At 35.2% G+C, this 15,740-nt stretch overlaps 2 protein-coding genes and 1 pseudogene across 2 annotated transcripts; all 3 read right to left on the reverse strand.

The window, feature by feature from the left end:
• Positions 1-1,328: 1,328 nt before the first annotated feature.
• Positions 1,329-3,116, reverse strand: LOC125831907 (uncharacterized). The gene is given in 6 exon segments (XM_049511032.1): positions 1,329-1,529; positions 1,597-1,704; positions 1,706-1,762; positions 1,882-2,064; positions 2,258-2,354; positions 3,034-3,116. Coding segments are annotated over 5 exon segments (636 nt in total). The 5' UTR covers positions 2,345-2,354; positions 3,034-3,116.
• A 1,004-nt stretch (positions 3,117-4,120) lies between these two features.
• On the reverse strand, positions 4,121-6,921 carry LOC125831901 (uncharacterized; annotated as a pseudogene).
• A 2,216-nt stretch (positions 6,922-9,137) lies between these two features.
• LOC125831908 (uncharacterized) lies at positions 9,138-13,602 on the reverse strand. The gene is made up of 6 exons (XM_049511033.1): positions 13,121-13,602; positions 12,894-13,020; positions 12,543-12,803; positions 12,371-12,442; positions 11,895-12,253; positions 9,138-9,228 (listed from the first exon to the last, which is right to left on the reverse strand). The coding sequence occupies exons 1-6, from the start codon at positions 13,600-13,602 to the stop codon at positions 9,138-9,140; spliced, it is 1,392 nt and encodes a 463-aa protein (XP_049366990.1).
• Positions 13,603-15,740: the final 2,138 nt, after the last annotated feature.

Genomic DNA, 15,740 nt, shown 5'->3' on the forward strand with positions numbered 1-15,740 from the left:
AATTGCAAGCTATGTGTCATCATATTACTGGACCTTGGAAGGAACTTTTACTTATATTTCTTAGTTTAGGAGTAATATTTAGCATATTTCAGTTAGATTTTTTTTGTTATTGGACAATTTTACTTTTATTTAAGGAGTTTGTAACGAGATATTATGTTAGTATAATTTTAATTATTTTAATTGCATGATCATGGGTGAATTCTATTAATATCTAGCATGTTTTATTATTTAATTTTTAATTTATGCAACTCTAATTTAATAAATAATATCAATATAAAATAATTAAATGTCATCAATTGATAGTAATTAGTGACAAAATATTTTATCATCAAAAGTAAGTTTTAGCAACGACCAAATTAAACTTTTTAAGACAAGTGTTTTCATCACAAAATAAATTAGTTCATCAGAAGTTGACTACATTCGGTGACAAAAAATGCATTGTTCTAGTAACCCTTTTTATTGAATACAAATTAATTTTTATTTTGTGACAACTACAATTGTCACTAATCATGATAATTTAAACTGACAATATATGTTGTCGGTAAAACAATACTTTTAGTGACAAAATGAAAAATTTAACAACGAAATTATTAACTTTTTTATAATAATAAATTTGTCACTAATTTATACATTTAAGGAAATAATAATTTTTTTGTATATAAAAAGTAGTCATTAGTGACGAAATTACATTTGTTCAAGACAACTGCCGATATAATTTTGTCGGTAGTAATAACCTTTTTAGTGGCAAAACATACTATTAACTACAAAAGAGTTACACTTTTTATGACAAATAAATTCGTCATAAATGTTTATGCATTTAGGGACGATTTTTCTTTTTGTAGTTAATAAAATGCTTTTAGCGACGAAGCACTAAATCGTCTTTGTATACTTTTAGCGACACATCTTTAGTGACGATTGATTGACAAAATCTTTTTCGTCATACAAGATTTTTAATGACAAAATATGAATTAGCAATGACGAAGTTATTTGTCCCTGAAAATCAAATGAATCAAACACTTGATAAAAACTAATCCCTATATTACTAATCCATGCGTTAGTAATCCCTGTATTATGCATCTTTGTACCAAACTATCCCTGAGTGTCTGGTTATAAAAAAAGGGTATCTGGTTATAAAAAAAGGGTATAAGTTTATGTATTTTCTCTAAATAATACTTGTATGAAGCCAGTTCTTTTCTTATCACTTCTTCCCTTATCACATCCTTCAAAATGGGGTTCAAACTGCTCTAGTTATATGAAGTGGGGAGTCGCAGCAGCAAATCATTGTGTTGTGAAATGTTCCCCTGGTGTGGCTTCATTATCTTGGGGTGTTAGTGAGGTTTTGGAGGGGAAGTAGAATGCATCCTTGACACTTGTTCAATGCCTTCATCCAGATATACAACATGATCTTTCATAGTTAATTGGTGATACTCCACAATCTCTCTTAAGAAGCTATTCTCACGAGCGTACACAGAATTCTCATGTGCAAGACGACCCTTCTCTGCTAATAGTGTCTCAAGTTGAAGCCGTATCTGCAATTTCAGATCCATGAAAACGCATGCATTTATACCACTTGTACAATTGTAGGTGGAGGATTACCATGTCATCATCTGCAGGATTGTCTCCCTTTTCACAAGACTCCCGAAGGATTTTATTTTCTTCTTCAAGCTGACAACATCTAAGTTTTGCAAAAGCAACATCTGCTTTAAACAGTTTTCACCTCTCGTAGAAGAAGCTTCCCTTTAGCAGCAGTTGCCATCGCCACCTGAATACAGACCAATCATGCACTTCAACTCATCACAAGTAAGTAAGGAGATTTTGAACTACAGTTGTGAAGTAGAGTTGAGGATTTTTATGGCCTTAGTTCATAAATTTGCAACTTACATCACGAGATGCCTTTAGTTGATCTTCATGATTGGTTTGTGTTGAGGATTGCTGCCTTTGGCTATTTAGAGTAGAGACATGATTTTGCTCGTCAGAGTTGGTACCTAATTTTCTCGTGATGTGCAGTTTGCGTGTCTCTTGAATAATGTCAGCGGTCTTGTTCTCAACAATTGTACGTCCCTCCTGAGATTGAAGAAAAGATTATGTTACTAGGTTAGGAAATCATATACGCTAGTATTAAGTTGTTGAGAAAATCAACTTGACAGTCTTAGGCACAATAGATCAGAGCGGCAAGAGATATGGAGAGATAAGTATAAATTCATTAATGGAGAATATATGAGGAAAGAATTAAGTGAATGTAGTCATTATACCATACCTCCAATGCATTTCCAATGGCATCACCAATGTGGTTCAAAGAAGATGTGAGTGCATGGAGGCGTTTGCGCAGTATCGGGTTATCCATTTTGTGGAGACGACATTATGGTTGTGATAAAACTGGATATTTTTGAAAGACAATCATGAAAAGTTGATGGATGATGATGATCAGGGGCGGCTCTATGCTTTGTAAAATACGACTTATGCCTTAGCCCCCAAATTTTTATTAAGAATAAATTATGTGTTAAATTTTTATAGAAAAAAATGATTATTTATGATAAAAAGTATAATATTTTAAAAAATATATTGTTTCATCCACTTTAACATCTTTTGTACTTTGTTAAATAAGAATTAATAGTGAAAAGCGTTGAGCAAAGTGTATTACAAATTCTTTTTTATTTGTTTTAAAATTTTAGTTTCAAGCAGTACAACAAGCATATTAAAATGAGGTATACCAACTCATCAACTTCTTGAGATTCTATGATTCTACTCTTATCTTTATTTAATGTTTGTCAACTTATTACTCATAGAATTATGTTAAGTGTTAACAATTCATATTAATAATTGCCTCACTGAAAGGATGTATTTCAATGTTGAGTTGATAAAATTTTACCTAAAACTAATTACTGAAAAAACAATATTAAATATCATCTAAATAGTGTAAGAAAAATAAAATTTAAATAAATACGTATACGAAGTTTGTTTATATTTTAGGCCTCGAATTGAAATTTCGCTTTAGGCCCCCGATTACGTTGAGCCGCCCCTGATGATGATCAGACCTGGTTTTGATTTGTGGGAGATTGAAATTGCTGATCATCTTCTTCAAGAATTGCTTTAGCTTTACTTGCGAGAACTCCCCAAAAACCACCTGGACCTGCACTTGAGAGTGAGGCCTGATTGGACAACAAGTATTTCATTATTTATTGTATACAAACAAAAAATCTTAAAGTTTGAGTGCTCATTAGCCTAAAGGGGTTCTGACCGGTTGTGGAAAATAGGAGGAGAGAGAAGAAGAGTCGCGATGAGCAACCGAGGCTCTAATAGCCTGAGCGGCAAGAGTTGACGAACAAAACGAATCTCCTTCATCATCATTCTCATTCTCATCCTCATCGGAAGGTGGACGGAAAATGCTCAAAGTTGACGACTTGCTCATCCCTTGTCTCCTTTTATACGCCATCTTCACTTGGATTATTAGACCCCACAAACACAACAACATATATTCGACACCCCACACACAATCTGCATCTCCAACCAACTCCTCCTTTTAAGTTACACTCACACACACATCCCCTATTTATGGAGTACTACTCTCTACTTAACAAATTTGACTTTCATTTTTTAAATATAAATCTGCAAACACCAATTAATTCTTTTTTTGTTTAAATACAAGTCTTGTTGAAGGAAGGTAAATATTTATATATTCATTCCACACACTTTTTATTCCAACTCTCTATTTCATGTTTATACTCAAATGTTTTTTCTACTTTTTTTCCTGATGACTTATAAATATGTTCTCACTACTATACAATCAAAAGGGTTGTTGGAATCTACTTTCTATTCTAAATTACGTTTAATTTTCTCAAGTTAACTTCACTTATTCATGAAGAATCAAATCATGTGATATGTGATACTTTGTGTTTCGATCCTTCACCTTGCACATTTAAGGCCAACCAAAACTAAAATAAACAGGAGATGCTTATATGAGTTATATCCTATGCATTGATTTTAAGTTGTTACAAGGATTAACTCAATCAACTTTCTCAGAGGATATTTTTAATTCAATGTACTGTACGCTTTACATGACAGAACAATATCCAGGAAGCAATCTACTTGGGATAAATTAACAGCATTTGTTCAAACTAACTCAGAGCTGAAGGGCCAAGTCAGTGTCTATTGAATGATGTGATGATTGATTATTGTAAATGAAAGTCGGCATGGTCTGCAGAGTACCGTTTGGTCTGTCTTGCAGAGACGACACCGATGGATTTACTTCCCTGCCCATCTTATTATTACTTCCGTGACCATACAATGACCACTCCATGTTATCTCTTGATACTTGAGGCATGTCATTTTTCAATACTGGATTCATTTGATTTAGCTGAGCTTTCAAGAACGGCATATCAAAAGTGAACCTGGAGCTCATTATTCCTGGAAATGGCATTACAGGAATTGTCTTGTTCAATTTCAACTCTGAAGATTGGCTCATTGGCTCAAGAAAAGTTGGGTTGATACTGCTGCCAAAATTGTTGTTTTGATCACAAATAGCTGCTTTGTTTTCGTGCTTTGATCTAAAGCTGTTATTTTTAGTTTGACCTGGAATTGTCCCAGTGACATTGGGCTCTGCAATCTTGCTTTGTGATCGTGCCTTACGTGATGTGAAATTGGAACTCTTCTTGTTTCTCCACTTCAACTCAGATAGACTTGAATGAGATTGCTCTAGAGCTAGTACAACCGGAAGAACTTTGTTTTCTTCAACCTTCGCACTTCTTCTGCCGGATTTCTTCGTATCCCCAGATGTCCCATTAGTAACGATATGAGTTCCCAAGTTATTCTCTTTTCTCTCGCTTCCATTTTGAGTTTTCTTGGCCGCTTCTTCTGTTACTTTATGAACATTCCTTTTGTAGCACAAAATTGATGTACTTTTCTTCTCTGAATTTTCTGTGCGAGGAAGGGGCCCTTTCTGACTGCTCATGCCAGCTATTTTGCAAGTCTCATCTCCCTTTGCAACATTACTCACATCGATCTTATCACTGGTGCTTTTGAGAACGGAGCAAAAACCTCGAACAGGACTAGACAGCTTCTTAGATGAGGTTAGAACTCCAGTATTAGATTGGTTTTGTACATGTGCAAAGGCAGCGAATCCTAAGCACGTTGGAGGACCTTTAGTTGTGTGTGAGAGAAGAAATGGATGGCTCCCTTGCATTTTCGCGTTGGCAACCATTTGTGCTGTTGGTCCTAAATCTCTGGCAAATGACATCAAGCTCTCTCTGTAACTACCGTTCCTGTTCTACAATATCAAAATCAAATATTTTTAAATATGCACTTACATTTTTTTCATGTATGTTGTAGCCTAGTATAAAATACATGACAGAAAAATATCCTCCAACTAAACTGACTGAATTATGTGATTTGGTTTTTAAAGGAAGCAGGCTGGGGAGAAAAAACTTACAAGAATTAGTGAGTCGGGGTTCTGGTTACACAGAAATGAGCTAGTGTCATGGTAAGGCGAAGGCCTGAAAAATTCGTATGTAGAACAACGACCAGCACCAAGAGAAGACAACCTTTGAGCATGTCTATTACCTGTTTAAATACAGTGAATAACCAGGAATTACTTTCCCCATTAGAGTATTTGTCAAGAGTATAACTGATAATCAAAGAAACACATGTGTAAATCTCACTGTCGTACCTAATAAGAATGCACTGTCAATCGGAGCAGCATCTTTGGTGGATAACAAAGGCCTTTCTTTGCTGCTTCTTCTATATGTTGATGGAACACTTGGGCCAAGTCCAATATTCTTGGAAGAAACATCAAGGGCACCATCTGGTATGACATGTCTTGTATCCCTGGTTTGCAATCTTCTCATCGATCTACGTCTGTTCACCGGAAATTCTACTTCAATGTTTTTGGGATTAGTTTTTAGGACGTGAAATGCTTTCTTAGCGAGATCATATATAGCACGAGCCTGTAAAAAAAACATTAGAATTTGTTAGTTCTCGTGATATTTGTAAAAATGAAATTGTGTAAAAAGAAATACCTGTCTGAAGTAGACAGTACCAGAGGAGTTGAAATGCATTGCATTTTTCGGAATCAGAAATGCATCACGCTGCAGTTTCAAAAGATGATTAAGGTACAAGGAAATTCTCAAGATTATTAAGACCAAACAAATTAAAGGTCAGTTGATGAGAGTACATCAACTAATGATTGGAGGTTCAAATGCTGCCTGCTACAATCAAGTACTATTATTTATTATCTCAACTTGCGAAAAAGATGATCCAATTTACCTCAAACTGTTGGAGGTTGTGATACATTCCTTCATGAAGCTTAGCCCTCATTGTACCAAAATCCATAGGCTCTTTAATGATTTCATAGTAATCTTCCACCTTAAAAGAAATACAAGATGTATGTAAGTCACTAACAAGACATGGCTGGCCTTCAAAAACCAAACCAAACCCAATCAATCATAAGTAAGATGAACGAAACCTCAGTGGGATCAACTGGTTCTGCAAATATTTCATAGGTGTCCCTCCTAACATGATAAAAAAGTAGTAAGATATTCCTTATAATGTATGTATAATTTGAGGATGAATATTGCTAACTAACCTTTGCAGAACGTCGAGAATAAGTTGTAGTATACGTTTTTCTGGCAACTTTGTTGGTTTACCTGATAGATAAAAAAGAATCCCAATTCTACAAGTTAAATAAATGGGTGGCGCATAGCATATATAAGATAAGATGTATGTAGAAAATAGAGTTACTATTGAACTTGGATGAACGTGCGGTTCGGCCCTTGTCCTGCAAGAGGTAATTAGTAATTAGAGAGAAAATGTGCAAAGAAAGGTGACTAGCTAGCTAGTACAATATCTAACCTCCCCAACTTGATGGAGCTTTCTCTTCATACTTGCCCTTGTGCACGAAGCTGCTGATTTGCCCTCTTCCTTTTGCATTTTCCTAACTGTGGTAAAATGATCTCACTATTTCATATATATTGGCTGCAAACACATGCAAATCTCTAAATCAGGATAAAAACGATTCACTCTTTATTACACCATCTCTCAAACCAGAAACCCTTTAAACACACAACCATGTACATCCACCCTTTACTCAATTAAATATCTCAATGCGTTACATTTACTATTACTATACTCGGATTATATATATATATATATATATACTCCCATCCTAACTACAACCAAATCTCCACTTATAATTACAACATTAATGCTCATCACTCCATATACATAACCAACGACCATTTCCTCTCAAAATTTGTACTTTTATACCCATCCAACTAACCCATTATTTAAAATCAATTCACTAATCAAAACTAGAATAAATACATATTAGACATTTATAAAATCCAACACACAAATTAAAACTGATGACGAACAGATTTAACAAACAAAAAAATGTTACCGCTAGTCACTGACAATCTCATCTTGCAAATTTTTGAATAATTATTATATATTTGGAAGCTACGTAAAAAAAATACTATAAGTTTCAATAATGAGTAATTCATACATTTAAAATATACTAGTTTTTATGATATTATAGTTTTGCTCTATCCAGATTATAAGTAGACATAAAAGACAATTTTGTCGTATGTTATTCTCCATGCTACAATTATAAAAAGTCATCATTGTGAGTAAATTATTAACCTCAAAATGTGACTCTTAGTAGTGGTTTTAAATGTCACAGTGTCATACATTCCAAGCTAGTAGAGTTTGGCAATGTTGTATTGTTGATGCCACTTAATACAATCAACATAGAAGGGCAATTTAGTTCCACTCGAAAAAAAATACATAAATTGCGGGGGAGGTTAATAACAACCCCTCAAATTGATTAAATTGCAGTGGTGTCACGACCCGAGAGCACCCCCTAGTCGTAACACGGCGTACTCGACCCCGAAGGGGTCTAATACAAGCCTCTTAGCATTCATAACATTAGATACATAGAAATAGTGCGGAATTTAAAACTTTTCTTTAATAAATCCAACATCAAAAGACAATTATAAAGCAATGGAATACTAAGTCTCACATGGCAATCTTGGACAAACTTTAACATGATAGGGTCACAGCCCTTTACAATCGAAGTCTTAACAAAGTCTTAAACATAAAAACTAGAAACATAAAATCCTTGTCCTCGACATATGAGGACATACCAAAAGAGGTCTTGAGAGAACTCTAATCCCAAGCTTCCCTAGAGAAAGCAATCACTTGCCGGAACCTACACTTGTAGTAAAAATAAGAAAATATGGGTTACCACACAAAAATGTACTAAGTATGATGACCATGCAAAACATGCCTTAAAAGGGACATTTTGTTGAAAGTCATGCTTTATGCCATTTTTGTAAAACTTCATGAACATTGATACAAGAGGCATAATATAAGTCACAACCAACATACGATGTCACATAATTCACATTTGAGCAAAATCACATATAACCCTTTACCTTCAACTTGAGTCTCCACCTCAAGTAACCCTCAAGCTATGCCTTGTGCAATGTATGAGTAGCATCCCATACCACCACCCACACTAAGGCACCACCTTAAGGTCACCCAAAAGTGAACTTACCATTCATCCTTTCCACCTTTACACAATAAGGCATTTAAGAGACATAAACATTATATGAATCACATCATCACATTAAGACCAACATCTAAGACAACTCTAAGTCATACTCGTGCAATGTGCAAGTAGCATCCCATACTACTACTCACGCTAAGTACTCCTTTGAAGTCACCATAGACAAGGCACATTCATATAGAATATACATGACAAGGAAGTAACTCATAATACAATCCAAGTATAGCATGCATCTTTACATTTAAGTATTTAAGACAACCTTCTTCATTAGATTCCTTTAGGACAAATTCATGCATTTAGAGGACTTTCATACATTAAGTTTGGAAAGCCAATATGCATTCTCAAACATAGAAGACAAGCTATAGTCACAATGCACTCATAACATAGTAATATCAATACCTTAGCAACCTCTAAGAACACTTGTGCAATGTATGGTGGGCATCCCATAATACCAACCTTACTAAGCATTCCTTGAAGCCACATATTCATTTCCATAATCTCCAAGTTTACCATAATCCATAGTCATAAATGAGGAATTATACAAGTACATGAACTAAACATAAGGAAAGTCATCTATTCATATCTTATCATACCATAACGGAACCATTCCACAACATCCTGATAAGTCTCCTTGTGCAATGTAAAAGTGAAGTCCCATACTCCCATTTCTACCAAGTAAACCCATTAAGAAGTCATAGTATAGTTCCTATCATATTCATTATCTTATTGTTCTTAGGGAATATTAGCCATAACTGACATAGACCATGTGAGCTACATGGAATCCGGTGTCATATAACCCCACACTAAAAGAAGGCGTTCTTACTTGCCGAAGGTAGAACTAATCATATTTAGCTTCTAAGTGGATCCACTAGCTAAGTCCTATGTTTGGCACATAGTTATGGGATAGGGAAATTGTTACTAGAAACCCAACCTATTGCATTAGTGGAGGAGCTTCCATATCATGAGTTTACTATAGATGACCCAACCTATTGCATTAGCGGAGGGGCCTTTTCCTCATTGTCCATATCCACTCGGTACTAGGCATTATTTCCCTATTTATACATAATTAGTATGGAATTGTATCTATATGTGTGAAGGCATACTTTACCCTTCGTTCAATACAACTCACCAATTGGCTCATAGATTCATTTAAGTGAGAACTACCTTTCACCTTGGAATCAACATTAGTATGCGAGAATAACTATCACACCAAGATCATGTGTTCTCATGAGAATGGACTTTCAATCAACACAATAGGATCAACATGGTTATGTACATTTCATGCATAATAATGTGTAAAGGTGCATATGAGAACTATACTTTCAATTAACACCATTAATACATCAGATCATGTTTATGCAATGAGTGTGTGCTTGTGTAATTGTCCTTGCAATGACACAAACAACAACATTATCCTCCTAGACACTTCATTCATAATTAAGTGTAAGGGTAAGGGAAGAATGGCCGTTCAACAATACCACAATATACACAATATTCATGTGACCTTCAACTTCCAAGTAAATCATGAGTTCACACACAATCTTGTCAACATGCACAAACCTTCACAATATGCCCCTCAAGGGTTATGGACCAGCTTATTCCAACATATAGCAATAACACAATAGATAAGGGAATACCATGATCCGACAACTCATCAATACATTAAATACATCATGATTGGCACTTTATACTTCAAGTATTCATCAACATGCACATAATATCATGATCAAGTCAATTCATGTTTATAATCATTACCCTAAACCAATTCAAGTCTAGGTGATCTAATCTAAGGCAGTACATTGAGAAATTCATCATTCTTGGAGGATCACATTTAAACCCTCAATTTGCCTCTTTCATGACATAACCCTAGAATCTTAGGTTAATCAAGAATACATGTAGAATTATACTAACATCAAGTAACTACATCATAATTAAACACCTCCACCTTTCAAGTGGATCAACATCTCTAACACAAGGTTACTACAACAAGTACTTAGGTCAAACTTGCCCTTTCAAGGCTATGATCACAAATCCTCAATTCACCAACAATTCACCATAATGATGCATACATGATGATACAAGTCAACAATCTAAGTCAATCTAGGCATAAATCCATCACTACTAAAAAAATAGTGAATACCGACCTATAAATACCGACCTCCGGAGGTCGGTATTCCCTGAAATACCGACCTAAAACCGACAACCCAACTTAGGTCGGAAAAAGCTTGGTCACTATTCAATACTGACCTCTGGAGGTCGGTATTTACTAACCTCTCGAGGTCAGTTTTTATTTTATGTCGGAATATTCATTTTTTTAATTCCGACCTCTGGAGGTTGGTATTTTTATTTTTGTAATGTTGAAATTCCGACCTCCGGAGGTCGGTATTTTTATTTTTGTAATGTTGAAATTCCAACCTCCGGAGGTCGGTATTTTTATTTTTGTAATTTTGAAATTTTGACCTCCGGAGGTCGGTATTTTTATTTTTGTAATGTTGAAATTCCGACCTTTGGAGGTCGGTATTTTTATTTTTGTAATGTTGAAATTCCGACCTCCGGAGGTCGGTATTTTTATTTTTGTAATGTTGAAATTCTGACCTCCGGAGGTCGGTATTTTTATTTTTGTAATGTTGAAATTTCGACCTCCAGAGGTCGATATTTTTATTTTTGTAATGTTGAAATTCCGACCTCCGGAGGTCGGTATTTTTATTTCTGTAATGTTGAAATTTCGACCTCCGGAGGTCGGTATTTTTATTTTTTATTTTTGAAATTCCGACCTCCAGAGGTCGGTTTTCTGCTGCAAAACAGGCAGCAAATTGCTGTAATTTTTAGTTGCCCACCTGCATATTTATACCAAAACAACCCAAAGCCAAATAAACTTCATCCAACCAAAACAACCCAAAGCCAAATAAAATTCATCCAGCCAAAACAACCCAAAGTCAAATAAACTTCATCCAACCAAAACAACACAATATTTTCAACATATACATTAAACTATTTCAAAATAAGCTTCATCCAACCAAAACAACACAATATTTTCAACGTATACATTAAACTATTTCAAAATAAACTTCATCCAACTTCAAAATAAACTAAAATACGATCAAATTAAACAATTCCAAAAATATAGAAGTCTAAAATGTCAAGTAGATACAACTACTCCTCATCACCCTCACTCTCCTTATCAGACTTACCATTCTCATCACCCTCACTCTCCTTATCACACTTATCATTCTCATCACCCTCCTGATCAGATCCATCACTGCTAGCCGGACATGGAGGAAGAATATTTCCTGATTCAAAAAGAAAAGTTAGTTGGGCCTGAAGCGCTGCATACCTCTTGTTCTCTACCTCCTTTGCTGCCGCAATCTCCTCCTCTCTCTTCTTTTCTCTTTTTTCTCTCTTCTTCTCTCTTTCGGCTACAGCAGCAAGCTCGGCATTGAGATAAGCTATCTTACTCTCCATTGCAGATATTGTCTCTCTATCCCCACCATCAAAGCTTGAGGATGATGAACCACAATACCAAGACTTCTTCTTCTGATACGCCTTTTCTGGATAGCCGTAGACTGAACCTCTAATCGGTTCACCAGCACTCTGTTTCCAAAGATTCTCATTTTCTTCTTGTGTAAATGGTCTATCCTGACTCTCAAGAGGTAGAGTACTACGATATTCCTGAGATATTCGTATATACCTATCCTGTAATTTAAACAAAGAACTCTACGAATAAGAATGCAATATATACAAGGAAAAGAAAAAAAAATTAGTTTGAATGGAGTTCTTACATATGTCTCTTGAGCACATGGCTCAATCCACCTTTCTTCTTCTGTGGGGTTCGCACTCTTCTTGACGTGAGTAACCTTGAACATCTCTGGTACAGCTACCGGCCTACCCATTAATCTCATTAATCTCCAAAAAGTACTTATCAAAAAAGAAAAAAATATTTTACTAAATTAAGAAAGTATACCATTCTTTCCTTCCTAGTAACCTGGCTAATAGCACCACCAGTGTGCAAAGAGCCTCCCTTTTCTGATGCGCGAGCCATCTTCCCAATCTCACTCCTCTTTTTAAAACTTTCATCAGTACTCCAATGTTTCAGTAACAAAGTCCATCGATCCGGAAACATAAACTTAGGCATTCTGTTTTCTCTTCGACAATCACAAAATGTGCTAGAAAGCAACTTTGAAGCTTTAAGCTTGAAGTTCACTTGAACGTCATCCTCGTGTTCGGGAGCCCATACATAATATTTCTGTAATAAAAAATTACTAAATATTTATTGTTCAAATGACTAGAGAATTTAAATGTATATGATATGAATTTAATTTATATATATTCTTACCTTAAATTCATTGAACATCTGCCCTTGGGCGTTAAGTGGAATCGAACTCCAATTCGGATACACACCATTATAGTGAGTTCCGATGCACTTTAAAATAATCTTTGCCATACCCACATCCGGACGTAAGCTGAAATACGAGTTCATTGATGAAGTAGAGTAAACAAAAAATAATCAATCAATTAAAATATAAATAGATAAATGAAAGATGAAACATAATTAAATCATACTTGTATCCTAATGGCTCGATGACGAGTCTCTGAAAATTGTCTCTATCGCCTAGCTGAGGACCATGTGCATCTGAGTGCTGGGTGGTGGGAGTATTAGGCTCTGAGCCATTGGATTCAATATGAAGATTGGAAAGTCCAATTGATCCACTACTAGTATTCAAACTATTGCACTGACTAGCACTAGCTGATGGTATGTTAGACCCACGACCAAGATGTGAATAGCCCTGCAATGTTTGGTAACCCGAACTAGGTACTACAATGGGTGTAGATATAGTATAACCAGATTGTGGAGCCACATGAGTAGAGGCATTATGTGACTGGTGTGTCGAGTGAGTAGTTGAAACTGAGGCTCTTTTTGAAATATTAACTCGAGAGGGCTCATAAGATATCACGACCCCAGTGGGCCTTCTTATAGCATTGGCCTTAAATTTCTTTTTCGGATTAGCGGATTTTTTTGATTTACCCTTGTCTTTATCTACCATCTATATCAAATAAATATAAAGATTAAAACAAAGTAGTACAAAATAATGTCACAATGTCGAACAAATATATCAAACAAAGTTATCATAACATAAGGCTTAATCCAAATAGTCTTTCACAATGTCGAACAAATGTTAAAACTACTAAAATATAAAGTATACTCAAATATGAATAGCTAAAAATCCACCAACTAAACATACAAATTGTTATTCATCCTCTTCGGAAGTTTCTTCATCATCTATCCATTCACATGCATCATCTTCGGAAGTTTCCTCCTCATCTATCCATTCATCCTCTTCGAAAGTTTCCTCCTCATCCTCCTCCATATTTGTTGGCATATCTAACTCTTCTCTATTAACTTCTTCTAATATGTGATCAGGATGCTCCAAATTCATTTCTAACTCAGCATCCACTACTTGATGAACACTTGATATTTCATTTTGATATGCAACATCTAATTCATTCTCAACTTCCACTCGCCCCATCGGTTTTGTTTTGATTACAACCCACCAATCAGACTTATCCCTACGCAACGGATAAGGAGCATAGTACACTTTCTTAGCATTTTGTGCAATAATAAAAGGATCATAAGCCTCATACTTCCTAGTGTACTTGACTTCAATGATATTATGCTGCTTAAGCTCCCTCGTACCTCTTGAAGTTGGATCAAACCACTTGCATTGGAAAAGTACTATTCTTTTGATTGTCCAACCCGAATACTCCAACTCTACAATCTCCTGTAGGACGCCAAAATAATCAACATTCTTATTTTGATTTCCATTTCACCTTTAACCCAAACACCACTATTATTAGTTTTCTTATTCTTTGAGTATTTCTCTGTGGCAAATTTAAAACCATTTACGTTATATTGGGACATTGTGTGAACTGTAATCGGTCCCCAAGAAATATCCTTGAAAAATTGATCAAATGTGGCGGCATTTTCTGAATTGTAGACTATATATAATTAGTAAATTAAAAGCAATGTTAGTAGAAAGAAGAGTACACTAATCTCTTAATAGGTGTATATATTACAACACTTACCCAATTAGTATACCACGTTATAAATGATGGAAACACTTGATCATGACCATATTGGCTCACAAAATAACTGTAGAATCACATTGAAAATACAGTTAGTTTCCTTAATAAAATCGGAGTTGAATATATGTTGTTTACATATTTAATTTTCTTACTCTAAGAAGGGTTGGACTTTTGGACAATTTAACAAGACATGAAGCTCTGCAGATTTTTTCTCCTTTTCGGTAAGTTTGTGCAATGTACGCTTTTTTGAACCCTTACCCGGTTGGTTGAAGATTGATAATGATTGTACTGCAGGATCATTCCCAGTAACATCATGTCGATTAGGTCTGTTTCTCAAACACGACACATAATCATCAAAGTAGTAAGAACAAAAGTGGGATCTTTCTTTAGCTAGATATACTTGAGCCATACTGCCCTTCACCCTATGTTTATTCTTAATACCCCTTTTAGACTTGCCAATGCTCCTGTAAAATTTTATATTAGATATATAATTTCAAAGGATATATTAACGATTTATGAAATAAGAATAAATGTGTTATAGTTACTTACCGCTCAAAAGGATATATCCACCTATATTGAACTGGACCTCCCAGTAGAGCTTCATGAACAAGGTGAATAGGAAGATGTTCCATCACATCAAAGAACCCAGGTGGAAGAATCTTCTCCAACTTATTACTAATAACAACTATATTTTTGGCCATCCGAACCATATTCTCTACTCTCAATGTGCTGGAACACAAGTCTTTGAAGAACAAACTGATTTCAGCCATCGGTTTCCATATGTTTTCAGGCAATCCACAAAAAGCAATCGAAAGTAATTGTTCCATAAAAACATGACAGTCGTGACTTTTCATCCCATGTAATATTCCACGCTCAATGTCAACCCTCTTTCCCAAATTTGAGGCATATCCATTTGGCATTTTCAAGCTTTCCACCCACTCACAAATTTTTCTCTTCTGTTCCATTGTGAATGAATAACTAGCCTTGGGCTTAAGTAACTTGTTGTTGGCAGACTCCTGTAAATGCAACTCCGGTCGTCTACAATGTTCTGGTAAGTCAAGTCTAGCCTTAACATTATCTTTTGTCTTGCCAGTTACAT

Source organism: Solanum verrucosum, unplaced genomic scaffold (assembly GCF_900185275.1).
Source record: "Solanum verrucosum unplaced genomic scaffold, falcon-dt-bn FXZP01000185.1, whole genome shotgun sequence".
NCBI classification, from domain to species: Eukaryota; Viridiplantae; Streptophyta; class Magnoliopsida; order Solanales; family Solanaceae; genus Solanum; species Solanum verrucosum.